Source organism: Acomys minous (genome assembly GCF_964271855.1).
Source record: "Acomys minous genome assembly, chromosome: 15".
Classification (NCBI taxonomy): domain Eukaryota; kingdom Metazoa; phylum Chordata; class Mammalia; order Rodentia; family Muridae; genus Acomys; species Acomys minous.
Window position 1 is genome coordinate 98,334,329 of NC_140497.1, and position 27,612 is coordinate 98,361,940.

A 27,612-nucleotide genomic window follows, 5' to 3' on the forward strand; every position below is an offset into this window, starting at 1 on the left:
GCCATCCCCAAGCCCTCTAGCTGCCCAAGTCTACAAGTCCCGAACCAACCGCTCCCGGCAGGGCCTGGGCGTGGCTTGATGTCCCTGAGAGCACCACTTATTACGGGGAAAAGCTGGACCAGACCCTGAGCCGCCTGCAGCTGCTCAGTCGGGTACTCCTGGAAGCTGCCCCATGGAGCGCTCCCCTGAAGAGGGCCCCGGTCCCTCGGGGCAGCCCCCTGCCGCCGACACCACGAAGGACGGGGACTCAGGGGTCCCACCTGCGGGCCCAGGTGCGGCGAGCGAGGCCCTGGCGGTGCTGACTTCCTTCGGGCGGCGCTTGTTGGTGCTCGTGCCCGTGTACCTGGCAGGGGCGGCGGGTCTTAGCGTGGGTTTCGTGCTTTTCGGCCTCGCCCTCTACCTGGGCTGGCGCCGGGTCCGCGACGGGAAAGAACGGAGCCTGAGGGCGGCGAAGCAGCTGCTGGATGATGAGGAGCGGATCACGGCGAAAACGCTTTACATGAGCCACCGGGAACTACCCGCCTGGGTGAGTTACCACGTCAGCCCTTGCTGCAGTTAGTGTAGCTTCTTCCTAGTCCCCCAACTCGGGCTCCCCCTCGCTATGAAGTCAGCTCCCCGACTTGGGACAGCGGGGGCCCCTCCTCGGACTTTACCTCGTCCCGCTATCGCTTGCCTGCTGGGGCGCACCACTTTCTCCGCCCACCCTTGCCGCAGAGCGGATCCTTCCACAGAATCCGGACTTCTTCCTTGGTCTCCTCGGACTACGGCAGAGTATCTGAGTGGCCGCTCCCAGCCAAGCGTTTAGAATGCTCGCTCACTCCCGACTTCTGGTGCCACTCGCGCCTCTGCCGCGCTGTCTCTGGGGGAATCCCTCCACCGCACCCCTGTGATCACTCAGAGGTTCCCTCGCCTTTGCTAGCTCTTTCAGGGCCTTTTTATCTACTTAAGGGCATAATGGTTTCCCGTTTCCTGCCTTGTCCCTAGGTACCCGCAGAGACCCAGCCCTGCAAGCATTGTTCCGCTGAGCCCCAGCACCTGGAAGTGACCCTCCGTGGTCGCCTTCCAGCCTCAAGCCAGCGGGGCTGCAGGGCAGCGGAGGCAGCCGCTGGGCTAAGGGAGGAGGTGCTGGGAAGAGGGTTAGCGCAGCGGCTGCTGTAGTTCCCGCTGCTCTCTCTACTCGCACCCTGCGCGGCCCCACCCTTTTCCGGACTGTGGGCAGCCTCCGCTGGCTTGCTCAGCAGACCCCAGGCCCTTAATAGTGCACCCTGTCTCCTGGGCTCCAACAGATGCCTCGTTCTGGCCTTGCGAAAGCTGAGCGGGTTACCAGCCCCTCCCTGGGACCCTCCCTACCCTTTCCTCTTAGAGGTGCCAGTTAGGTAGAGAGTGGCAGACACAGTCACACTTACTATGCCCTGGAGAGAGAAAGGACGAGAGGATTCTATGTACCGTAAGCGGCAACTGTTACTGCTACTCCTTATCATGGGAATTAATCCAACACCGCCCCTCCTCCCTCCCCCCCCCCCCCCCCCCCGTGCAGAGCACAGGTGTCCTTTCTCATAAAAGGTGTCATCCAGGAAGAGAGAGAAGGCAGGGAGGAAGGGGATGAGGAGAGAGACCGCTGCGGAGGCTGGCGCAGGCACTAGCGCAGCAGCGCCCCAGGCCTAAGCAGCTCTTCCTGGCCGTCTCTAGGCTATCAGGGGTCTGGTTTCTTCTTCACCTTCTTATACGGGAGTCCACACCCAGTCCCAGGGGAGCCGGGAAGGCTGGACAAAGGAACCAGGGCTTCTTCGTCCCAGGATCCCCTAGAGCTCTGATTTGATAGGATCGCCTCCTGAAAGAATGTGCCCTTTTCAAGACTCCTCCCCCCTCCCCAGCCCCAGAAGCTGCCATTTCACAACTCTGAGCTATCCAAACCATCTTTATGTGGCCCCACGTCCTACCAACCAGTTCCCCTTATTAAAGAAACCTCAGTGTCCCCAAATTCTAAGGAAAGAAGTCTGTCTCCCCCGCCTCGGTGGCACACCCCTGAAATCTCAGCACACAGGGAAGAGGAGGCAGGTGGATCTCTGTGAATTGGAGGCCCAGCCTGGTCTATATAGTGAGTTCCAGGTCAGCCAAGGCTGCATGAGCCCCGGTCTACAGAGAAAACCAATTTTTTGTTTTGTTGTTTTTTTTTTTGGTTTTTGCTTTTGTTTTCAAGACAGGGTTTCTCTGTGTGGCCTTGGCTGTCCTGGCTGTCACTTTGCTTATTTATTTTTTAAAGATTTGTTATTTATCCAGTATTATGCCTGCATGCCTGCCTGAACACCAGGAGAGGTCATTACAGATGGTTGTGAGCCACCATGTGGTTGCTGGGAATTGAACTCAGGACCTTTGGAAGAGCTCTTTATCTCTGAGCCATCTCTCCAGCCCCTGGCTGTCACTTTGTAGAGCAGTCTGGCCTCAAACTCACAGAGATTTACCTGCCTCTTGCCTCCCAGAGTGCTGGGATTACCAGTGTGTACCACTGCACCTGGCTAAAACCTTTTCTTAATAAACTTGAAAGGAGTGGGGTCTGAGAGATGGCTCAGTGGCTGATCTCTCAGAGGACCTGGGTTCAATTCCCAGCACTCACATGGTGGCTCACAACTGCCTGTAACTCCAGCTCCTGGGTGTGGGGTGTGTGGAGTCCCTTGTGAGATGGACGTGTGTCATCCCCTCGGCACGCACGCACAGATGACAAGCGTGCTCATCACTGTCTCTGCCTCTCCTTCAGGTCAGCTTCCCAGATGTGGAAAAGGCCGAATGGCTGAACAAGGTGAGGACTGCCTTGTTTTGTGGGGCTTATTCTTCAAGGCCTTCCCACACCTCAGTTCCAGCTTGCTGCCATGGGGTGACTCTGAAGGACTGTACCTCCCTGTTCCACCTCTGGGTATTGAACACAAGGTGGCCTCAACTGATCCATCCCTACCCTCAGCATCATTCCTCAGGAAACGGCTGTTTGCCACCATGCCCAGGCAGAACTGGCTTTAGACATGTGGTTCTCAATTTCCTGGTGTTGCAACCCTTTATTTAACACACTCCCTCATGATGTGGTGACCCCAACTAAATGTACTTTCATTGCTACTCCATAACTGTAATTTTGCTACTGTTATGAATTGTCATGTAAATAACTGTTTTTCAGTAGGTGTAGGCGACAGGGGTAGTTAACCTCCTGAGGGGTCACGACCCACAGGTTGAGAACCACTGCTTTAGAGGGCAAGGAGACTATGCTCTGACAGCACTCTATCCCTCCCAGATCATTGCCCAGGTGTGGCCCTTCCTAGGCCAGTATATGGAGAAGCTTCTGGCTGAAACGGTGGCCCCAGCTGTGCGGGGAGCTAACCCCCATCTGCAAACATTCACATTTACTCGAGTGGAGCTGGGTGAAAAGGTATGTGTGGGAGGAAATGGGTAAGGGTTGGGGGGTTGGGGCTGTCCCCCTCCCCCCTGAGATCACCCTCTCTCTCTCTCTCTCTCTCTCTCTCTCTCTCTCTCTCTCTCTCTCTCTTCTTTTTGGATCACCTCTCTCTTTAGCCAGTAAGAATCATCGGCGTCAAGGTTCACCCTAGTCAGAGAAAAGATCAAATTCTATTGGACTTGAATGTCAGGTAAGTCCCCACTTCCTGACAGCGGGTCCTGGTCACTCCTGGCACTTAGCTGCACCCTGGCACCCCCCACACACACACCCCAGTCACCACTGAAGTCTAGCACTAACTTAGTTACTCTCTTCCTCGATGCCTCCCAGCTATGTAGGTGACCTGCAGATTGATGTGGAAGTGAAGAAATATTTCTGCAAAGCAGGAGTCAAGGGCATGCAGGTGGGGCATGGGGGGCAGGTGTCAGCAGGCAAGGGCATGCAGGTGGGGCATGGGGGGGCAGGTGTCAGCAGGCAAGGGCATGCAGGTGGGGCATGGGGGGCAGGTGTCAGCAGGCAAGGGCATGCAGGTGGGGCATGGGGGGCAGGTGTCAGCAGGCAAGGGCATGCAGGTGGGGCATGGGGGGCAGGTGTCAGCAGGCAAGGGCATGCAGGTGGGGCATGGGGGGCAGGTGTCAGCAGGCAAGGGCATGCAGGTGGGGCATGGGGGGCAGGTGTCAGCAGGCAAGGGCATGCAGGTGGGGCACGGGGGGCAGGTGTCAGCAGGCAAGGGCATGCAGGTGGGGCATGGGGGGCAGGTGTCAGCAGGCAAGGGCATGCAGGTGGGGCATGGGGGGGCAGGTGTCAGCAGGCAAGGGCATGCAGGTGGGGCATGGGGGGCAGGTGTCAGCAATCAAGGGCATGCAGGTGGGGCATGGGGGGCAGGTGTCAGCAGGCAAGGGCATGCAGGTGGGGCATGGGGGGCAGGTGTCAGCAGGCAAGGGCATGCAGGTGGGGCATGGGGGGCAGGTGTCAGCAGGCAAGGGCATGCAGGTGGGGCATGGGGGGGCAGGTGTCAGCAATCAAGGGCATGCAGGTGGGGCATGGGGGGGGCAGGTGTCAGCAGGCAAGGGCATGCAGGTGGGGCATGGGGGGCAGGTGTCAGCAATCAAGGGCATGCAGGTGGGGCATGGGGGGCAGGTGTCAGCAGGCAAGGGCATGCAGGTGGGGCATGGGGGGCAGGTGTCAGCAGGCAAGGGCATGCAGGTGGGGCATGGGGGGCAGGTGTCAGCAGGCAAGGGCATGCAGGTGGGGCATGGGGGGCAGGTGTCAGCAATCAAGGGCATGCAGGTGGGGCATGGGGGGCAGGTGTCAGGCCCTTATTACAGAGTCTCTGCCCTAAGGGTCATGGGATGGGGAAGAGGGGCGTTGGAGGCTGGGGAAGTGCGTGAGGACACAGGGCCTCTTCCGGTGAAGACTGATTTTCTCTTCTCGCTCCAGCTGCATGGCGTCTTGCGGGTGATTCTTGAGCCACTCACAGGGGACCTCCCCATCGTGGGGGCTGTATCGATGTTCTTCATCAAACGCCCGGTAAGAGAGGATGTCGGTGGGAGATGGGACACAGCACTGTTGGGTGTGGGAAGAGTGCGCCTCGAGAAGCCCTTGAAAGGCCGTATGTGCCCACGCTCCCTAGGATGTGTCCTGACTCTTGCGCCCTTTCCTTCCAGACACTTGACATCAACTGGACAGGGATGACCAACCTGCTGGATATCCCGGGACTCAGGTACTGAGCGCCTCACAAGCACCCCAGTCCTGGGCTGAGGGGCTGGAGATGCAGTGAAACCGCAGCCTGTGCCTTCAGGACCTCACTGCAGTTGGGGGAAGTCTCAGGCTGGGATTTTTTTTCTTCCGTGGGAGGAACATGCAGGTTGGGAGGGAATGGAGACTCCTCAAGCAGAGTCAAAAAGAACAGGGAAGGCTGAGAGAGGCAAAGGGCGTCAGGGGCCAGAAGGATCGAGAGCATTCCCAATGCCATCCACACTGGCGAGATGGCTCCCTGGGCTCCGCGTTTGCTGCGGAGCCTGATGGGTACCACATGGCTGTGCTTTGACCTCTACGCGTACACTATGTCGAGTGTGCATGCATGTGCACACAAGGCTATAGCAAATGTAGGGAAGAAGACTGGACTTCTAAAGTGGGTGTGGTGGCACGCGCCTGTAACCCCGGCACCTGGGAGGTTGGAGTTCAGTTGGGCTACATGGTAAATTCTTGCTCAGCCAGGGACAGACAGTGAGAGAGAAAAGATTGAAGTCTCTCTCTGCAGGAAGAAACACAGATGGGGTAGGGGAGAAACCTGGAAATTGAACCTTCTTTTTTTCGAGACAGGGTTTCTCTGTGTAGCCTTGGCTATCCTAGACTTGCTTTGTAGAGCAGGCTGGCCTCGAACTCACAGCGATCCGCCTGCCTCTGCCTTCTGAGTGCTGGGATGAAAGGCGTGCGCCACCACGCCTGGCCTCTTTCTTTTTTCCTATGCCCCATTTAGCTCTCTCTCTGATACCATGATCATGGATTCTATTGCTGCCTTCCTCGTCTTGCCCAACCGACTCCTGGTGCCTCTTGTGCCTGACCTTCAAGATGTGGCCCAGCTGCGTTCCCCACTACCCAGGGTATGGCCTCTCTCAGGAGACTCATGTCTCTCTCAAGGGCCCTGTGCTGGCTTCCTGGTGTCTCACCAGCAGTTGCTTCCAAACCCCAGGGCATTATTCGGATTCACCTTCTGGCAGCCCGAGGTCTGAGCTCCAAGGATAAGTATGTGAAAGGCCTGATTGAGGGCAAGTCGGACCCCTACGCACTTGTCCGCGTGGGCACCCAGACGTTCTGCAGCCGCGTCATAGATGAGGAGCTGAACCCCTACTGGGGAGAGACTTATGAGGTAGGGAGCGGAGCGGGATGTGGGACATGAGGTCCAGAGAGTGGGAGACGCCGCTGACTGCACGGCCCGCACAGCTGCAGCCATGAGGCCATAGCCCTCTGTGCTCTCCAGGTCATTGTACACGAGGTCCCAGGACAGGAGATCGAGGTGGAGGTGTTTGACAAAGATCCAGATAAAGATGATTTTCTAGGAAGGTGAGACTTTTATTTCATTTTGTTTTTATCAAGACATGGTTTCTCTGTGTAGCCTTGGCTTTGTAGACCCAGACCTCAAACTCTCAGAGATCTGCCTGCCTCTGCCTCCCGAGTGCTGGGATTGAAGGCGTGCGCCACTTCTGCCCGGCTCACACACAGAATTTTTAAAAATAATGATGAAATAAAAAGGATTCTCTGATTTTTCCTGGGTGGTGAGTGACTGGGTACTGACTGACTTGCTACCAATATATCTTTCAGCCGGGTGTCGTGCCACACACCTTTAATCCTAGCACTTGGGAGGCAGAGGCAGGTGGATTGCTGTGAGTTTGAGGCCAGCCTGGTCTACAAAGCAAGTCCAGGATAGTCAAGAATACACAGAGAAACCCTGTCTCAAAAAAAGAGAAACAAAACAAGAAACCAAAAAAACTAATACATCTTTCCTCCTCTCCCCCCCTTTACACCCCCCACCCCAGAATGAAGCTGGACGTAGGGAAGGTTTTACAGGCTGGAGTCCTAGATGACGTAAGCTGGGGCTGAGCTCACCCTCCGGGCACACGATAGCTGTCAAGAAACGGGTGGGTGGGTCTCTGACCTCCGCTCATCACTTCCGCTCCCCGCAGTGGTACCCTCTACAAGGCGGGCAAGGCCAAGTGCACTTGAGGCTAGAATGGCTGTCACTTTTGCCAGATGCAGAAAAACTCGATCAGGTAAGCGGCAGAGGAAACAGGAGGCTGGCGGGGCAACTCTGGGGGTCAGGAGGATGAGGTCTGACCAGCGGTCCCTGCTCCCAGGTTCTGCAGTGGAATCGGGGCATCACTTCTCGACCAGACCCCCCATCAGCGGCCATCCTGGTTGTCTACTTGGACCGGGCCCAGGATCTTCCTGTGAGTCTGGCTTGTGGAGTAGGCGAACAGAGCCTGGGGAAAGGACGCCCTCTCCTCCTCTGCTGAGACAGAGGGTCTGAGGAGGGGTCCCACTTCACACCGTCAGACCGCAGACATGTAACACCCATTTCTGAATTCTGTCCCCCAACACAGCTGAAAAAGGGGAACAAGGAACCGAACCCCATGGTGCAGCTATCAGTTCAGGATGTGACCCAGGAGAGCAAGGTAAGGCTCACGACAGCCTTGGCTGGGACTACGGGGGCACAGGGGACACGGGCGCTGCTTTAAGGGTGGTTGCGGGTTAAGAATTTCCACCCAACGGGCCTGGAGAGATGGCTTAGAGGTTAAAAGCACTGGTTGCTCTTCCACAGGTCCTGAGTTCAATTCCCAGCAACCACATGGTGGCTCACAGCCATCTATAACATGATTTGATGCCCTCTTCTGGCCTGCAGGTGTATATGCAGGCAGAACACTGTACACAATAAAAAAATAAAAACTCTTAAAAAGGGAAAGGTGCTGGGTGCATGTCCTGTGCTGTCCCCTCGCAGGCTGCCTACAGCACCAACTGCCCAGTGTGGGAACAGGCTTTCCGCTTTTTCCTGCAAGACCCTCGCAGTCAGGAGCTTGATGTGCAGGTAAGAGCTGCTTTCGCTGTCTTCCCAAGTTTGTTTTTTTAATTTTATTTTTTGTTTTTTCGAGGACAGGGTTTCTCTGTTGCCCTAGCTGTCCTAGACTCGCTTTGTAGACCAGGCTGGCCTCAAACTCACAGAGATCTGCCTGCCTCTGCCTCCCAAGTGCTGGGATTACAGCTCTTAGATCTGAGATCTGTTTTTACGTGTGTGTGTTTGTGTGTGAGAGAGAGACACAGACAGACAGAGGAGAGGTGTGGTAGCCACTGGGGATTAAGTCGGGGTTCATTTGTTCCAGATGCTGGGATTAACTGTGTGAACCACCATATCCAAGGTTTGGATTTGATAGGGTCTCATGGTGTAGACCAGGGTGGCCTCAAACTCAAGAGAAATCCACCTGCCTCTAACTTAGTTCTTGTTTTGGTTTTTTGAGACAGGGTTTCTCTGTGTAGCCTTGGCTGTCCTGGACTCACTTTGTAGACCAGGCTGGCCTACAACTCACAGTGATCTGCTGGCCTCTGCCTTGAGTGCTGGGATTAAAGGCGTGTGCCACTATGCTGGACCCTGCTTTAGTTTTTTGTTTTAGTTTTTTGAAACAGGGTTTCTCTATGTAATAGCCCTGGCTGTCTTAGACTCACTTTGTAGGCCACGCTGGCCTCAAATTCACAACGATCCGCCAGCCTCTGCCTCTCAAATGCTGGGATTAAAGGCATGTGCTACCACCACTTGGCCCTGCATTAGTTCTTAAGGGTGTGTGCCATCACATCTGGCCTAGAATTCATTTTTATAACTGGTAACTTGAAATGAGTAATTTTGAGGTGTGAAGATTATGCCCCAATGAAACCCAGCACTTAAAGGTCCTAGGAAAACCACAGACCACTGTACCATGAGCTCCTTGCTTACTTACTGGTCAGTTTTACAGAGGAAACACGGGGGTGGTCAGAGAAGACACGGGACTGAACAAGTCGCATCCGGGGACTGGGGGCCAGCAAAGCTCTGGCCCCGTGGGTGAAGTTCAGTCCCCAGGATATACATAAAGGCAGAAAGTGAGAGCCAACTCCACAGAATTGTCCCCTGACCGCCACACATGCTCACGGGACATGTTCCGTGTACGCCATGCACCCACAATGAGCCAAGATTTCAACTGAGCGTAAAGGACACATGAGCAGGGTTGAGTATAAGAGAGTGAACGCAGCCACATGGTGGTGCTGACAAAAGGTGGTGGCGTAAAGATGGCCCTGAGCGGGACAAAAGGGAGGGTGAAGGGAGCTGGGGTCAGGTTCCGGCTTCCTCCCTAATGCCTTCCCCTCCTTCCTCCGGTGCCTGCAGGTGAAGGATGACTCCAGGGCGCTGACTTTAGGGGCACTGACTCTCCCTCTGGCTCGCCTGCTGACTGCCTCCGAGCTCACCCTGGACCAGTGGTTCCAGCTCAGCGGCTCAGGCCCAAACTCCAGGCTCTACATGAAGCTGGTCATGAGGGTGAGGCAACGGGGGAGGCCAGGCTGGGGAGCACGGAAGAGGAGCTGGCGTGTGTATACGTGTTTGCTGATGTGGCAGGGGGAGGAATGAGAGGAGCCTGATTGATCCTCCAGCTCAGAGACTCATCTGCTGGCGGTGTGAGGGGGCCCTCCCCCAGGGACCCCAGACCCCCTAAAGGCCCCAGTTTGCTTGAGTAGCCCAACTCCATGACAGGCTTCAGGTTTTCACTCTAACTAGGCCAAGTTTGTAACAATTTCTGGAAAAAAAAACCCACAACTTATAGACAGCTCATGGGCAGCCAATCAGCTTATAGGTCAAACCAACCAGACACTACATTTTTATTACCTTATGGCCTTGGTAAAGACACAGCTGGCCCTATCCAATCAAATTAAAGGCCAACTCCTGAGTAAGAGCCAAAACCTCAATGACTCAAAAGTCCCCTGTAAGCAAACAAGTAGCCACTCCCTAATCCCCTTGTATAGTCTTCTCTTCTGACCAATCAATTAAAGTTTGTCACAAATCCCCCCGATTGTCTATAAATTGTGCCTGGGTGCTCATTTTGGGGTCTCCCTCTAGAGGAGAGAGGCAGTCCCAGCATGCTGGAATAAACGCTCCTCGCTTTTGCATACTGCCGTGGGGTCCTTTCTTCTGCAGATCACCTGGACCCTAACAGGTGTCCATGCTGTGTCTCCCTGTTTCTGCAATCACACCGTCTCTCACAGATCTTATACTTAGATTCATCGGAAATCTGCTTCCCCACTGCGCCTGGCGCCCAGGACCCAGACAGTGAGTGCCTGCAGACAGGCAGCAGTGTGGATGCCCCACCTCGGCCCTACCACACAACCCCTAACAGCCACTTTGGGACTGAGGTAAATACCAAGCCTGTTTTGGGGGTGGTGGTCCTGAGAGGCCTTGCTCCCTTTGGCCAGCTGGTGCCCTATCTGTTCCTTCTGTAGAATGTTCTTCGGATCCACGTGTTAGAGGCCCAGGACCTAATTGCCAAAGACCGTTTCTTGGGGGGATTGGTGAAGGGCAAATCAGACCCCTACGTCAAACTGAAGGTGTCAGGACGGAGCTTCCGGACCCATGTTGTCCGGGAAGATCTCAACCCACGATGGCATGAAGTTTTTGAGGTCAGAAGGGAGTGGCCGGGACTCCCTGGCCTGCAGCAACAGTGGCTGCCAATTCTCTATGGTCAGGGGATGGGGGACAGGCAGTCATTTGCACTGTTGTCTTCCATTAGGTGATTGTCACATCAATCCCAGGCCAGGAGCTTGAGATTGAGGTCTTTGATAAGGACCTGGACAAGGATGACTTTTTGGGCAGGTAAGCAGGTAGGGTGGGGTTTCCAGGGAGTGGACAGAGAGCGTAGGCCCCGTAGAGCTGGCACCAACCGTAAGCCCCTTGCCCTCATTCTCCGCCACAGGTATAAAATGAGTCTCACCACAGTCCTCAACAGCGGCTTCCTCGATGAGGTGAGCGCGAGAGCCTGCCCTCATTGCATCACTCCTGTCCTCTCTTCCTCAAGACTTTTCCTGTGTCCACAGTGGCTGCACCTGGAGGACGTCCCATCCGGCCGCCTGCACCTGCGCCTGGAGCGGCTGACTCCTAGGCCGACCGCAGCCGAGTTAGAGGAGGTGAGGAAAGCGGCTGGAGGCAGGGTGGGGCAGGGTGAACCTTGCCGTGTGTTCCCACCCACAGCCCGCTGTGTGCCCCAGGGTGTCACTTCCCACCCACAGCCCACTGTGTCCCAGGTGCCCAGGGTGTCACTTCCCACCCATGGCCCCGCTGTGTGTCCCAGGGTGTCACTTCCCACCCACAGCCCACTGTGTCCCAGGTGCCCAGGGTGTCACTTCCCACCCATGGCCCCGCTGTGTGTCCCAGGGTGTCACTTCCCACCCATGGCCCCGCTGTGTGTCCCAGGTGCTGCAGGTGAACAGCCTGATCCAGACGCAGAAGAGCTCGGAGCTGGCCGCAGCCTTGCTGTCGGTTTACCTGGAGCGGGCGGAGGATCTGCCGGTGAGAGCACACAGCTCCCCAGAGCTTCCTGGCCCCTCTTCAGGCTCTTGGGCGTCAGTGCTCCCTGGAGAGCTGGAAGAGTAAAGAGAGCTGAGTGTGGTGGCGCACGCCTTTAATCCCAGCACTCGGGAGGCAGAGGCCGGCGGATCTCTGTGAGTTCGAGGCCAGCCTGGTCTACAGAGTGAGTCCAGGACAGCTAAGACTACACAGAGAAACCCTGTCTCAAAAAGAGTGCCACTGGAGGATGGTGCTGTAGGTGGGGGCTGTCACAAGGAAGTGGAGACGTGCTTCTGGCTGTATGGCTTTAGTTTGGGGGGGGAACACGACGACGACGAGGACGGACACTTCCCTTGGTCTAAATTTATGAGTAACTGATCTTCCCTTCCAGCTCCGAAAAGGCACCAAGCCTCCCAGCCCCTATGTTACTCTCACTGTGGGAGAGACTTCCCACAAAACCAAGGTAGGAGGAGGAAATGCTTTGTAAGGGAAGGGAGGGTAGAGACGCAGAACCTGCCTCTCACCATCACCCCCTCATCGCCAACAGACCGCCTCCCAGACGGCAGCCCCCGTCTGGGAGGAGAGCGCCAGCTTTCTCATCAGGAAGCCACATGCGGAGAGCCTGGAGCTGCAGGTACTTCAGACTCGCTCTTGATGGCAAACACCTGTAATCGCAGCACTTGGGACTCTGAAGCAGGAGGATTGCCCTGAGTTCAAGGACAGTCTGGGCTAGTAAGACCCTGCTTCAAACAAACAAACAAACAAAAACCCAACAAAAAAGGGAAGGAAATCTCATTCCTTCCCCAGAAGAGCCCCTCTGTCATGGGAAGACAATAGCCAGAGGCGTGGGTGAGGGGAAGGGCGCCAGTGCATGGGTGAGGGGAAGGGCGCCAGTGTGTGGGTGAGGGGAAGGGCGCCAGTGGGTGGGTGAGGGGAAGGGCGCCAGTGTGTGGGTGAGGGGAAGGGCGCCAGTGTGGAGAGGAGAGAGGCCCTGGCAGGCGTGGGTGAGGCGGGGCCCTGAGAAAAGCATCCTTGGGAGACTTGTGAACCTAAGGGCATATAGGCCCTAACCAACAAGGCTAGAAAGGCCTGCACCACAGCTCCACAGGGTCCCATGTCTCTCAGTGTCCTTGAAGTACCTGCACACATCGTGTGCAGACTCTTACACACACACATAAAACCAGAATGTTTTAAACAGAGCAGGAACGCCTTTCAGGGTGAGGGAAAAAATAGAGAAGGTAAGTTTATTATAGAGAGCCTCGTGGCAGGCACTTCTCCCTACCATGCTAAGAGTTTGGCCTCGGGGTGGGAGGTGCTCTGTGGTAGAGTGCTTGCTTAGCGTGCTCAGTCCCCAGCACTGAAGAATTTGGGCCGGGCATAGCTGGTGCTTGTCTGTGATTCTGGCACTTGGGAAATAGAGGCAGTAAGGTCAGAAGTTCAAGGCCAGCCTAGCTCCATGAGACTGTCTCAAGAGAGAAAGGACTTTGTATTTTATACTAAAGTGTGTGGTAGTTTCAGATGTGCAGTTAGGGTCATGGCCAGTTAAAGGGACATCAGTAGGGGCAGTAGGCTACTTACAGGCCTAGTGGACCTGTGTGTGGTGGCACCGGCTTGCGGTCCTAAGACTACATAATGAGACCCCCTTCTCAAACAAACGAGGGGGCATTAGAGTAGTTAAATTATGACATTATAAAGGCTGCTAGGATTTTTCTGGGGGTTTTGTTGGCATGTGCACACACACATATGTGAATGCAGGTGGTTTTTGCTCTGTATCCACCAAGGCTACCTGATGAGGCTTAGCGTGCCTTCTCCCCAAATGAAGGTCGTTTGTGTTGGATGTAGAGTGTTAACGCAGATACTCTTACACGCCCTCTTCTTGCCCCGTTCCCCCCAAAAGTTCTCATTATGTAACCTGGCTGGCCTAGAGCTCAGAGAGCAGCCCTCCTGCCATCCCACCAGGTGCAAGATTAAAGGCCTGGGCCACCAAGCCCGGCTGCTTTTTATGATGATGATGATGTATACAGTGCTCTGGCTGCACATACACCTGCAGGCCAGAAGAGGGCACCAGATTACATTGCAGATGGTTGGGAGCCACCATGTGGCTGCTGGGAATTAAACTCAGGACCTCTGGAGGAGCAGTCAGTGCCCTTAACCTCTGAGCCATCTCTCCAGCCCCTGCCTGGCTGCTTTTTTATTGTTTTTTTTTTCTTGTTAAAAATTAGTGAATCTAGCCAGACAGAGTGTTGCACGCCTTTAGTCCCAGCACTTAGGAGGCAGAGGCAGGTGGATCGCTCTGAGTTCGAGGCCAGCCTGGTCTACAAAGCGAGTCTAGGACAGCTAAAGCTATAGAGAGACCCTATCTCGAAAAACAGAAACAAAAAGAAATTAGTAAATCTTGCTAGGCAGTGGTGGCGCACGCTTTTAATCCCAGCACTTGGGAGGCAGAGGCAGGCAGATCACTGTGAGTTCAAAGCCAGCCTGGTCTACAAAGTGAGTCTAGGGCAGCCAAGGCTACACAGAGAAACCCTGTCTCAAAAAACAAAAACAAAAACTTAGTGAATCTAAACAAAAAACTCCATAATTGATAACTTTTTTTTTTTTTTGGAGGCAGGGTTTCCTTGTATAGCCTCGGCTGTTCTGGACTCCCTTTGTAGACCAGGCTGGCCTTGAGCCCACAGAGGCATGGTAGCACACACCTTTAATCCCGGCACTCAGGGGGCAGAGGCAGGCAGATTGTTGTGAGTTCGAAGCCAGCCTGGTCTACAAAGTGAGTCCAGGACAGCCAAGGCTACACAGAGAAACCCTGTCTCAACAAAACAAAACAGTCAGGAATGCAAAATAGCGATTAAGTATATCAGATTTATAATACAACAAATGTTTTAAGTTTTTTTATGTGCCAGGCATGGTGGTGCATGCCTATGATCTCAGCCCTGGGGAGGCTGGGCCAGGAGATCACAAGCATCAACAGGTAACCTGGATGAGGCCCTAGTCTCAAAAACAGCTCAGTGCTGAGCTTCAATAATTTACCAGTGCACTTTCCCCACAGGTTCGGGGTGAAGGGACCGGCACCCTGGGCTCCATATCCCTGCCGCTCTCGGAACTCCTCCAGGTGGAACAGCTCTGCTTGGACCGCTGGTTTGCGCTCAGCAATGGGCAGGGCCAGGTGCTAATGAGAGCACAGCTAGGGGTGAGTACAGGAGGCGACAGGGGCTGCAGGGGACCCAAAGGGTGGGAGCAGAGGTCCTGTCCTTAAAGTGAGGGAGCTGAAGGAGCAAGCAGCTCACGAGACAGAACACTGCCCAGCTCACAGCTCTCCTGCCCCCAGATCCTGGTGTCCCAGCACTCAGGAGTGGAAGCCCACAGCCACAGTTACAGCCACAGCTCCTCTTCCCTCGGTGAAGACCCCGAGGCCTTAGGGGGGCCTAGTCACAACCCCTCCCCAGTCCTGGAGGTCAGGCATCGCCTAATACATGGTGACAGGTAAGGGACCGGGATGGGAGGCGGTGTGAAGGCAGGAAGATGGCGGTGAGGCGGTGTGAAGGCAGGAGGATGGTGGTGTTGACTCACGCGTTTCCTAGAGGCTGTTGTCTCCATCTTTCCACAGTCCTTCTGAGGCGCCTGGGCCTCTGGGCCAGGTGAAGCTGACAGTCTGGTATCACAGTGACGAACAGAAGCTGGTCAGCATTATTCACAGCTGCCGGTGAGACCCTGCCCACTTGCCGGCTACGGTTCCCCCCTCCCTGCTTTGCCTTGAGTGCCCCAGTGCCCACATGCCTCTCCTGCAGGGCCCTTCGACAAAACGGACGAGATCTCCCGGACCCCTATGTGTCACTGCTACTGCTGCCAGACAAGAGCCGCAGCACCAAGAGGAAGACCTCACAGAAGAAGAGGACGCTCAACCCTGAGTTCAATGAGCGGTCAGTAAACAGACACTTACAGGGCGACAGGGAAGGCTCCGGGGCGGGCCCTGGCTCTGATGTCTGTGCCTTCCCCAGGTTCGAGTGGGAGCTGCCCCTGGATGGGTCTCTCAGGCGGAAGCTTGATGTTTCCGTGAAGTCAAACTCCTCCTTCATGTCAAGAGAGCGTGAGATCCTGGGAAAGGTATGAGGGCAGAGGAAGAAGTTAAAGCTGCTGGGACTTGGGACAGCCGCGGTGCCACGGGGGCGGGGTGGTGACCACCCCTAGGTGGCGGCATGGGACATATTAACACCTTGCCTCTGCCCTCCCCCACCCAGGTGCAGCTGGATCTAGCTGAGATAGACCTTTCCCAGGGTGCAGCCCAGTGGTGAGTGTGCAGGGGCTGCTGCTGAACACAGTCAAGGCAGGGAAAGGGAGGTCATGGAGGCTAAGAACCTCTGGTCGTTAGGCGTAGACGCCCTTGGCGTGTCTTTCACTTAGGAGAGAATACAGCTGGGCCTGGTGGCTCAGAGCTGTAGTTCTAGCCTGTGGGGAGTTGGAGAGTTGAGAGTTCAAGATCAGCCTGGGCTCCAGACAGACTGGGAGGCCCTTATCTCAGAAAACAAAGCAGATATAAGCGTCTTCATTCGGCCTCAACTCACATCCTTGTTTCCTTAGGTATGACCTGATGGATGACAAAGAGAAAGGCAGCTCCTAGGAGCTGGGTGACGACAGCCTGACATTGCTGTGTCTTCTTGCCTTGCCTCTTGCCTCAGTGTGATGAGCCTACAGCTCAGGCTCCAGGGCTGGGCTGGAGCCTTTTGCCTTCTGGGCCCATATGAAGGGTCTTTGCCTGACCAAAGAGGATTCATTTCCCTTAATGCACGGCCTTTATGCTTTGGGCTCCAAGGGCAGGGACCTGACGTGGACCTGTTCTGCCTGCACCGCGATCTCTCTCCACCTCCTCAGGGCCTCTCGCACCTGTGCCTGGCCGCTGGCAGCACTAGCAGTGGCATTAGCTCATGCCAAATACAGCTTTTGGAAAGCTTTTGTTTCTGTCTTATTTTTCCTAAGACAGGGTTTCTCTGTGTAGCCTTGGCTGTCCTGGATTCCCTTTGTAGACCAGGCTGGCCTTGAACTCACAGCGGTCCACCTGCCTCTGTCTCCTAAGTGCTGGGATTACAGAAGTATACTACAGCGCCTGGCTGGAAAGCTTTCTTTTCTTTTTCTTTTTTCTTTTTTTAACATAATAAAAAACACACAGAAAAGCAATGCTTCATGAACTTACATGTCATCCTTCCACAGGGGCCGTGCTAACCTCCTGTGTATTGCTCTAGGTTAGCTCTCATGCTGTTGAATGGAGCATAGGGTCTCTCTCTTGAGCCCCATGGCCACCTTCCTTGCCATGAGCCATCAGGTGTGAAGGCAGACAGGCAGGCTAGGCTCTCAGACTGAGGCTTCTGGGCTGCGTGCAGCAACAGCAACCAGGCCCCGTGCCCAGCGTCACCCCCACCTTATTCGATCCACTCTTGAAAAATAAACACACGATGATGGCTGAATCGGTCTGATTCACTTTGTGTGAACTGGGACTCTGCATTCTGTCCAAGCCTCCAGCTGTTAGAAGCTGGCAGTATGCAGATGGGGAGAAAGGACCGCAGGCCGCAGGGCTGGCCTGACCACGTGCCTACGTTATAAACTCACTGTCTAGAGCTAATCTGATATATCTATTAAACATTCAATTCCAACTGTAGGCCGAACGGATACAAAATACTGTAACAGTGGCTCTTTCCCTTAAAGGTTGGACTCCAACCTGTGCGTCACGGTCCCCCAACTGTCAAAGGCCTTCATTCAGTTTGAAAAGATCAGTTCACTTAATAGTGAGAACCTATGAGAGTGCAGTGACCAAGAGACGTGGTGCCACTGAAGACGGGAAGGCTGTTGTGCGAAGTAGCTGGATGTCAGGGAGACTCATCTCTAGGCACCGGGATGAAGCCTTATCTCCTGACCACGGCCATCTGCCATGCCCTCACAGCACAAGTTCATGCTGTCAAAGTGGCTTCAGGGCCGCCTGAGAGCTGAGACCCGCTCACCTCAAGGAGAATCTTACCTCATTGAGACAGGGGGTAACCCAGGCTGAGGATGGCCTTGAACTTATCTTCCGAGTACCGGGATCACAGGTTTGCACTATGACAACCAACCTGGTTCTAAGACAGTCACACACTGTAGCCCAGGCTAGCCTCAAGTTCCTAAATGCTACAGCGTCTATGAACATAGCTGGTCTGTCTTTAGCAACGTGTGTGCATTGCGCTACACCTATCAGTAGGTCCAGACCCCTCACTTCAAAAATCTTTTTTTTCTTTTTACTTATCTTTTTTTTATGTACACCTGCAGGCCAGAAGAGGGCACCAGATCTCCATTATAGATGGTTGTGAGCCACCATGTGGTTGCTGGGAATTGAACTCCCGACCACGGGAAGAGTAGATAGTGCTTTTAACTGCTGAGCCATCTCTCCCAACCTCTACTTCAAAATTCTTTTAAAAAAAAATTTAGGGGCTGGAGAGATGGCTCAGAGGTTAAGAGCACCGACTGCTCTTCCGGAGGTCCTGAGTTCAATTCCCAGCATGCACATGGTGGCTCACAACCGTCTACAATAAGATCTGGTGCCCTCTTCTGGAGTGCAGTTGTATATGCAGGCAAAACACTGTATACATAATAAAAAATTTTTTTAAAAATTTTTAGACGGGGTCTTACTAGGTAATTACTCCAGGCTGGCCTGAAACATGTGGCAATCCTCCTGCCTCACCTTCCTGTCTGCTGGGGTTACAGGTGTGTACGCTCACCTTCTGTTTCCCTCCAGCATCTGCAGGGGGAAGAACACTGGAGCCACAGGGTGGAGAGACTCCAGTCCCTCTCTCACACAGCCTGAGGCCGGCTGTCTGAGCAGCCTTAGAAAATATAACCAGGGGTTTGTGTTTGTTTTGTGGTATTTCAGAAGCAGACTCTTGACCCACTTCACCGCTTTAAGCAATTACATTTCCAGAAAACCAGAGGACTTGGCCCAGCTTGTGTTCTGGAAAGGCGGTTACACTTGCCCAGGCTTTTCAAGTCAGGCTACACAAGGGAGGAAAAACAACTTACATCCCTGCTGTGAGGCAGTGTAGTACACGCTGGGTCTTAAACAGACATGGGGTGGATTTTTTTTTTCTTTTTCTGAGACAGGGTTTCTCTGTGTAGCCTTAGCTGTTGTGGACTTGCTTTGTAGACCAGGCTGGCCTCAAACTCACAGAAATCCACCTGCCTCTGCCTCCTGAGTTCTGGGATTACAGGCATGTGCCACCACACCCAGCTAGGATGGAATTTTAAAAATGAGGGGCCGGAGTTGGCTCAGTGGTTAAAAGCACTTGCTGCCTTATCAGAAGATCCAGGTTTGATGCCTAGCCTTCACATCATCTGTAACCTCAATTCCAGGAGACCCAGCAGGGATGAAAGGCAAACGCTCATACATATAAGGTAAAATACGTCTTTAAAAAACTCATTTCTCCTTTTCTTAAATTATTTACTTATTCGCATTGGTGTTCTGCCTGCATGTGTCTATGTGTGAGCGTGTCAGGTCCCCTGGAACTGGATAACAGACAGTTGTGAGCCGCCATGTGGTTGCTGGGAATTGAACTCAGGACCTCTGGAAGAGCAGCCAGTGCTCTTAACCTCTGAGCCATCTCTCCAGCCCTACTTGTTATTCCTCAAATCAGCTTTTGTGCGTGTTTGTAGGGGGTTTTGGGGCAGTTTGTCTTTTCTGTACCTGGGGCCCTGAATGTTCATGCCTGTGCACGTGGGTGTGTGTGTGTGTGTGTGTGTGTGTGTGTGTGTGTGTGTGTGTGCTCGCGCACGTATGCACGTGTGTTTGTGTGTGTGTATGTGTGCTTGCCAGAAGTCGACCTCAAGTGTTGTTCCTCAGGAACTGTTTGCCCTTGCTTTCCTTTACAATTACACACACACACACATGCACACACATGGCACGGTGGAGGAAGTGGCTTTCCCCTCTGCCTTGTGGGTGCAAGGATCAATAGAGTCAGTCTGCGGGCCCACCCCTGCTTCCCGAGACAGGACCTTACTACGTGTCATTGGCTTACTATGTGGTCTGGCATTCACAGGCATGCGTCATCATGCCCTGCAGCTTTACCCTGTGTGTGCGGTGTCAGGGTGCAAACCCAGGGCTTCACACATGCCCGGCAAATGTTCTCCCCCTGAGCTACGGCCTTAGCCAGCCCGAGACAGTTTACTTTTGACAGTGACAGACACAGGCTACTCTTGGAATATGGCTTGATTGGACCAAACAAGGAACAGTAGCTAAGTGGGTGTGGCGGCCGAGTTCCCTGCCTTTCCCCTACATACAGAGCCTCCAGCGTTCCTGGTGGCGTGCTGCACTAGCTCTAAGGGGTGACATACTTTCCCAGCCTCCTCTCCAGCCTGGGATGACTCTGACCCAGGCATAGTTAACAAGACATAAATAAGTCAGTTGGGAACAGGAACACTGTAAGGAAGCAGTGAAAGCGGGGCGGGTCCAGTGGGCACTTTGATCCCTGCATGCTGGAGGCCTGCGCAGCGAGGTCTGTGGGTTCACGGACAGCCTGACTAGCATAGAGAGTGCCAGGACAGCCAGGGCTGTGCAGAGAGACCCTTACAATAAGCCAGGTTTGGTTTGGTTTCCAGCACCTACCCAGTGGCTCACAACAGTCTAACTCTAGTTCCAAGGGTTACATACATGCAGGCTTACATAAAGTAAACCTAAAAATAAACAATCATCATTAAACAGCACATGGGAGGCCAGGCATGGTGGTGCACAGAGAAATTCTGTCTCAAAAAAAAAAAACCAAAATAAAAAAGCATACACGGGCTGGAGCCATACACTTGTGGCAGCTCACACTCGGGATCTGACAACCTCTGCTGGCCTCTGAGGGTGGCAGGCACACAAGCAGGGCAAGGCAACGGGTAAAGGCACTTGCCACACAGTCTTGATGACTCGAGTTGATCCCTAGTCTTATATAAAGACAAGGAAATTATGACCTCCGCACACATGCCAACACAAAGATCACGCTCACACATACATCATGTGCACACACAAACAATAAATTTGGGAGGAGGGCTTCTTTTTGAAACAGGGTCTCCTGGCTGGCCTGGAATGCACAGGGATCCGCTTCAGAAGGTCCCTGAGGAGCTCCAGCCAGAGGCCAGCCAAGGCTACACAGTGCGCCCCTGTCTCAAAAACCCAATTAAGGAAAAAAACAAAAAAGAGAGCTGAGGCAGAGGCAGGCGAATCACTGTGAGTTCGAGGCCAACCTGGTCTACAGAGCGAGTTCCAGGACAGCCAGGGCTGTTACACAGAGAAACCTTGTCTTAGAAAAACAAAATAAAAAACCCCAAAAAGGTATTTATAAATTATCTGGAGCCCAGTGAACCATTCCCTTCTCTCACAACATGTACTTAAATCTTTACCATTGCTATAGAGGGTTATATCTCCTGCTCTTCCTTAGCAAGTCAAATCCCCTCACCAGTTTCAGGGTGAAAACGCAGCTTAAGGCATGGCAGTGCTTGCACCCCTCAGGCCTCCGTGCCCGCCCTGCCCTGATGACACTGGTTGTAGTGTCATATCCGTCCTTGACTTGGCCAGGTATCCATTCATTCTACAACCATTTCAGGACATCCTGTGACCAGGTGACCTGGCTCTGCTTGGTGCTGGATAGTGAGTGAGTGTGTGTGAGTGTGAGTGTGCATGTGTGCGTGTGTATATGTGTGAGTGTGTGTGAGTGTGCATGTGTGTATGTGTGAGTGTGTGAGTATGTATGAATGCGTGAGAGTGTGTGTGAATGTGTGTGAGGGTGAGTGTGTATGTGTGAGTGTGTATATGTGTGAATGTGTGTGAGGGTGAGTGTGAATGAGTGTGTGAGTGTGTATGAATGTGTGAGTGTGTATGTGTAAAGGTGAGTGTGTGTGAGTGTGTATGAATGTGTAAGTGAGTGCGTGTGTACGTGTGGGTAGGTGTGAATGTGTGTGAGAGTGAGTGTGAATGAGTGTGTGAGTGTGTATGAATGTGTGAGTGTGTATGTGTGAAGGTGAGTGTGTGTGAGTGTGTATGAATGTGTAAGTGAGTGCGTGTGTACGTGTGGGTAGGTGTGAATGTGTGTGAGGGTGAGTGTGTGAGTGAGTGTGTGTTGGAGGAGGACATAAAAGACAAAGAACAATCTGACAAAGATGGCCTGAAGATCTGCAGGCTTTGGGCGTGGCTGCACAGAAACGTGCCCAGTACAGGAAGTAAGTGTTTGAAGCAGGGCTGCGCTCCCTTTGTGGGCTGCTGGAAGGAAAGTGTCTCCTATGGCGGCGTGCTGGGCCAGAGCTCGGTCTCCGGTCTATACCCACTACCTATCTTTATCAAAGCACACGAAAGCTTAAAAACTGGGCATGGGGCTCACACGGTGACTCAGCACTCGGGGGCTAAGGGACAGGACTGTCACACTGTGAGGACAGAGGGGGCTGCACAGGGAGTTCCAGGACAGCCTTGGGTACAGAGTAAGATCTTTGTTCCTCAAAACCAGCCAACCAACAAAAAGCCTGGTGCGGTGGCAAAGACTGTGACCTCAGCGCTTGGGAGGTGAAGGCAGGAAGATCAGGAGTTCAAGGTCATCCTGATATACATAGCCAGTTCCAAGCCAGCCATGTCTGAGATCAAAACAAAAATAAAATACTTGCAGGCTAAATTCAGAATATGGAAGGATTTCAAACAGGGAGATGACATAAGGAGAAGTTCATTTTGGTGTGGGTGGCAAATGGCTCATCCGTTAAAGTGACTTGCCACCAAGCTTGACAACCTGATTTGAGACCCAGAATCCACATGACAGAGAGAAAGGTCACAAGTTGCCTTTTGACCTTAGCACCCACTCACCTACACACACACACACCCCCCTACACACACCCCTACACACACACCCCTACACACACACACACACCTACATACACACAAACACACACACACCTACACACACACACACACCTACATACACACACACACCCCTACACACACACACACACCCCTACACACACACACATACACACACCCCTACACACACACACACCCCTACACCCACCCCTATACACACACACACACACACCTACAAACACACACATACACACACTTCTACACACACACACACACACCCCTACACACACACATACACATACCCCTACACACACACACACACCTACACACACACACCTACACACACACATACACACCCCTACACACACACACACACACACACCCCTACACACACACACATACACACACACATACACACACCCCTACACACACACACCTACACACACACACACCCCTACACCCACCCCTATACACACACACACACACACCCCTACACACACACACCCCTACATACACCCCATTCTGAAATGATTACTGTTTATTAAAGCCCAGACTACCTCTGTGTGGTACTTTGTGCTGTGATTTCCAGTGGGTTAAAAAACTACAATATTGCTGGGCATGGTGGCGCACGCCTTTAATCCCAGCACTTGGGAGGCAGAGGCAGGCGGATCGCTGTGAGTTCGAGGCCAGCCTGGTCTACAAAGCAAGTCCAGGACAGCCAAGGCTACACAGAGAAACCCTGTCTCAAAAAAACAACAACAACAACAAAAAAAAACTACAATATCTCCAGGCTCTGGTACCAACCTGGAGCAGCAAACTGTAAGTTTGCTGGCACACAAGGTTCCTAGGGGATTGTTTTTTTTTTTAATGAAAGAACAGCTCACTCTGTTACCACTGCCTTAGAAAACTACAAAGAGGAAGCAAGCTTTACTTATTAAAACCAACTTAGCTATTTATATATTGCATCACACACAGGTCTATAAAAACGACCTAGGAAATACGGATTCTTCATTATCCCTTTCATTAACTTTTTTTTTTTGAGACAGGGTTTCTCTGTGTAGCCCTGGCTGTCCTGGACTTGCTTTGTAGACCAGGCTGGCCTCGAACTCACAGCAATCCATCTGCCTCTGCCCCCGAGTGCTGGGATTAAAGGCATGTGCCACCACTGCCTGGCCAACTTTTTTTGTTTTTGTTTTTTCGAGACAGGGTTTCTCTGTGTAGCCTTGGCTGTCCTGGACTCGTTTTATAGACCAGGCTGGCCTCAAACTCACAGTGATCCGCCTGCCTCTGCCTCCCGAGTGCTGGGATGAAAGGTGTGCGCCACCACGCCCGGCCCGCCTGGCCAACTCTTAAAAAAAAAAGGTGTATTCATTTATTTATGAATTTATTATGTGCACAGTGCTCTGCCTGCATGTACACTTGCAAGCCAGAAGAGGGCATCAGATCACACTACAGATGGTTGTGAGCCACCATGTGGTTGCTGGGAATTGAACTCAGGACCTCTGGAAGAGCAGCCAGTGCTCTTAACTGCTGATCCATCTCTCTAGCAGCCACCCCCCACACACACACACACATTTTTTTTTCTTCTTTTCAGATTTTTGAGAAAGGATTTCTCTGTGTAGCCTTGACTGTCCTGGACTCGATTTGTAGATCAGGCTGGCTTCAAAGTCACAGCAATCCACCTGCCTCTGCCTCCCAAGTGCTGGAATTAAAGGCGTGCGCCACCACGCCCGCCCGGCTTGTTAACTCTTTTTATTGTTGGTTACCTGTTTATTGTCTTAGGGTTTTTGTTGCTGTGACAAACCACCACGACCCAAATCAAGTTGGGAGGGAAAGGGTTTACTTTGCTTACAGTTCCAGGTAGTGTCCATCACTGAGGGAAATCAGGCCAGGAACTCAAGCAGGGGAGGAAGCAGGAAGTGGGAGCTGATGCAGAGGCCACGGAGGGTGCTGCTAATGGCTGGCTCAGCATGCTTGCTTATAGCACCCAGGACCACCAATTCAGGGGTGGCAACATCTTCAGTATGCTGGGCCCTCCAACCTCAATCACTAAGAAAATGTTCAACAGCCAGGTCTCACAGGGAGGCATTTTCTCAATTGAGGTTCCCATTTCTTGCTCTCTTTTTAAATTTTTTTATTTATTTATATTTCATGTGCATTGGTGTTTTGCTTGCATGTTTGTCTATGTGAGGGTGTCACATCTCTTAGAACTGCAGTTACAGACAATTGTGAGCTGCCATGTGGGTGCTGGGACTTGAGCCCAGGGCCTTTGGACGAGCAGCCAGTGTTCTTAATGACTGAGCCATCCCTCCAGCCCCTGGGTGTCCATTTTTCATATGACTCTAGCCTGTGTTAAGGTGACATCAGACTACCAAAGATAACTGACCCCTTGTCACCTTGTCACACAAACACATCACTATTAAGCCACAGCCTTTCCCTTCTTGTTCATTCTCAAGATCACACACCAATATCAACAACACAATATCAAACACTCTACAACTTAAAAGCTCAACAGACTTTACAAATTCAAACAGTAGGGCTGGAGAGAAGGCTCAGTGGTTAAGAGCATTGGATAGAGCCGGGTGTGGTGGTGCACACCTTTAATCCCAGCACTTGGGAGGCAGAGGCAGGTGGATCTCTGTGAGTTCGAGGCCAGCCTGGTCTACAAAGTGAATCCAGGACAGCCAGGGCTACACAGAGAAACCCTGTCTTGAAAAACCAAAAAAACAAACAAAACCAAAAAAAAAAAAAATTGGATAATTGTTACAATAAATTGGTATCGGTTAGGCCTAAGAAGGCTAAATAACAACGAGTCTGAAGCGTACTTTTAAACTGTCAGCACCACGTGCCAGGAAGAAACTAAAACAATTCTACCCGTAAAATAAACAACTACTCAAAACCTCTAAACCTACATATACCCCAGGCACTTGCCACTATGGTGGTGCTAGGCAATTCCTCTCCTCATCCTCCTCCACGTTCCCTTCTTTTTCCCAAAGTCACACTTTTTCTCCTCTCTCCCCAGAAGTCCCACCTTTCACTTCCTGTCCTTCTGCCCAGCTGATTGGCTAAACAGTGCTTTATTGACAGTTGTTTACATCCACTCAGCATTCCTCCACAGATAATCTTCCAGGGGACCTACGTTCAATTCCCAGCACCAACATGGCAGCTCACAACTGTCTGTAGCTCAGTTCAAGGGGATCTGACACCTTCACACAGGCATACATGCAAGCAAAACACCAATTCACACAAAAATAAGTAAATCTTTTTTAAAAATTCAAACAAGCTGCACAGTGATGGCGCACACCTTTAATCCCAGCACTTGGGGAGACAGAGACAGGTAGATCTCTGTGAGTTCAAGGCCAGCCTGGTCTACAAAATTAGTCTACGACAGCCAGGGCTACACACAGAAACCCTGTCTTAAAAAAAAAAAATTCAAACAGTAAAGTCTAAAGTCTCTTTAAAATATCAAAATTGCTCAGGGGCTGGAGAGATGGCTCAGTGGTTAAGAGCACTGACTGCTCTTCCAGAGGTCCTGAGTTCAATTCCCAGCAACCACATGGTGGCTCACAGCCATCCACAATGAGATCTGGTGCCCTCTTCTGGCCTGCAGTACGTGCAGGCAGAATACTGTATACATAATAAATAAATAAATATTTTTTAAAAATCAAAATTGCTCAACTGTGGTCTCAGGTAAAGTAAAAAGTGTTACTTTCTTACCTCAAGAGGGAAGAACCAGGCCATAGTCACAATCTGAACAAAGCAAAACTGCAACTGTGTAAGTAACGTAGCATCCAGCGTCTGGGACGCTCTCATGATCTTCTGGGCTCCTCCAAAGGGCCTGGGGTCACTCGCCCGGCCCCGCCCTCCCCCATGGACACAGCTTGGCTTCACTCCACTGCTGCTGTTCTTGGTGGGCAGGCCTGGTCCTGGCATCTCCACGTGCTGGCGCCTCATGCATCTGTGCTGCACTTTCACCACTAGCCTCTCCTGGTCTCTTTCCGGGGCCTCCAGCCTGCCACAGAGTCAAGCCCTGACTCTTTCATAAGCATTATCAGCTGGGTCGCTCTGACACCAGCTGCTGCTGCCGGCGTGAGGTTCGGCCTTGGCGGCCTCTAAATAGAATTCCTAAGAAATGCTTCCCAGGAGACTTCACCTCAAGGAATCGCAGCTGATTCTTTAGTCAGTTCCAGCTGGTCAGCATCCATGTCCCAGAAAAGCAAAGGTTTTACCTCAGTGGCTCTGGTCTCTTGTTAACCACAGCAGAGTCCTCAGCTCCAGGTGAGCAGACACCAGGTTCCTCATACGAAAGGCGCGGCCGAGTCTTTGCTTCCCTCGGACACTTTGCACGTCAGGCCTCTGTGGTCTGCATGGCTAACACTTCTGTATCTTCCAAGCTCCCACGGAACAGGACACTGAGCTCTCAACAATCAGAGCGTTGCCAGCCCAGAGATCAAATGCCGCCACAATCCTCAACAAACAAACAGCAAAACGCATGGTCGGTCAGGGCTGCTACAGCACAGCCCGTCAGTCAGTGAGAAGCCAGACCAGGAGCCTGGCGGCCCCTCCATCCCCTCCATGACAAGCGCAGAGGCCAAGGAGGGGTGCTGCTCACTGGCTTGTTCCCATGGCTGGCTCAGCCTGGTTTCTTATAGTCCAGGGATGGCCCCACCCACAGAGGGCTGGGCCCTTCTCCATCAATCACTAATTAAGAAAATGTCCTACAGGCTTGCCTGCAGCCCTAGCTCATAGAAGACATTTTTTTCAGTGTTCCCTCCTCTCAGATGACTCTAGCTTGTGTTAAGTTGACATAAAAATTAACCAGAGCTTGTATGTTATAGCTGAGTAGCTTGGTGGGGTTTTTTTTGTTTTGTTTTGTTTTTGTTTTTTGTTTCTCGAGATAGGGTCTCTCTGTGTAGCCTTGGCCATCCTGGACTCACTTTGTAGACAAGGCTGGCCTCAAACTCACAGCTATCTGCCTACCTCTGCCTCCTGAGTGCTGGGATTAAAGGCGTGCGCCACCACGCCCGGCTTAGCTTGGTGTTTTTATGGAAATCCTAACATTGGGACCTGAGGGCTGGCCCTCTTTTGCCTACTTTGGGACCCTTTTCCTCCTACTGGACTGCCTTGTTCAGCCTTGACATGGTAGTATGTGCCTAGTCTTACTGTAACTTGGTTTTGGCTTTTGGCTTTTTTGTTTTTGCTTTTTGGTTTTTGAGACAGGGTTTCTCATGTGTTAGCTTTGGCTGTCCTGGACTCACTCTGTAGACCAGGCTG

At 52.7% G+C, this 27,612-nt stretch overlaps 1 protein-coding gene and 1 long non-coding RNA gene across 2 annotated transcripts; one reads left to right on the plus strand and one right to left on the minus strand.

Annotated features, from left to right (window-relative positions):
- Nucleotides 1–16,966, plus strand: ESYT1 (extended synaptotagmin 1). The gene is made up of 31 exons (XM_084758490.1): nt 1–526; nt 2,756–2,797; nt 3,278–3,412; nt 3,556–3,629; nt 3,767–3,839; nt 4,877–4,966; nt 5,104–5,159; nt 5,919–6,042; nt 6,132–6,308; nt 6,420–6,502; nt 6,976–7,024; nt 7,123–7,209; nt 7,294–7,386; nt 7,540–7,611; nt 7,935–8,021; nt 9,345–9,494; nt 10,217–10,363; nt 10,451–10,627; nt 10,738–10,820; nt 10,921–10,969; nt 11,042–11,131; nt 11,418–11,513; nt 11,902–11,973; nt 12,058–12,144; nt 14,557–14,697; nt 14,836–14,990; nt 15,115–15,210; nt 15,296–15,427; nt 15,506–15,611; nt 15,746–15,795; nt 16,086–16,966. Exons 1-31 carry the CDS (start codon nt 173–175, stop codon nt 16,123–16,125), a joined length of 3,267 nt encoding a protein of 1,088 aa, XP_084614616.1. The 5' UTR covers nt 1–172; the 3' UTR covers nt 16,126–16,966.
- Nucleotides 11,452–27,003, minus strand: LOC311584353. The gene is made up of 4 exons (XR_014774824.1): nt 26,056–27,003; nt 15,448–15,602; nt 15,078–15,159; nt 11,452–11,585 (listed from the first exon to the last, which is right to left on the minus strand). It is a non-coding gene; the product is annotated as an uncharacterized lncRNA (long non-coding RNA).
- Nucleotides 27,004–27,612: the final 609 nt, after the last annotated feature.

Excerpts from the sequence above, each read along its gene's own strand:
- ESYT1 (XM_084758490.1), top strand. The coding sequence starts at position 173 with ATGGAGCGCTCCCCTGAAGAGGGCCCCGGTCCCTCGGGGCAGCCCCCT. Across the intron at positions 4,967-5,103 it reads TGTTCTTCATCAAACGCCCG|ACACTTGACATCAACTGGAC; the intron begins GTAAGAGAGGAT and ends CTTTCCTTCCAG. Across the intron at positions 10,628-10,737 it reads GATGGCATGAAGTTTTTGAG|GTGATTGTCACATCAATCCC; the intron begins GTCAGAAGGGAG and ends GTCTTCCATTAG.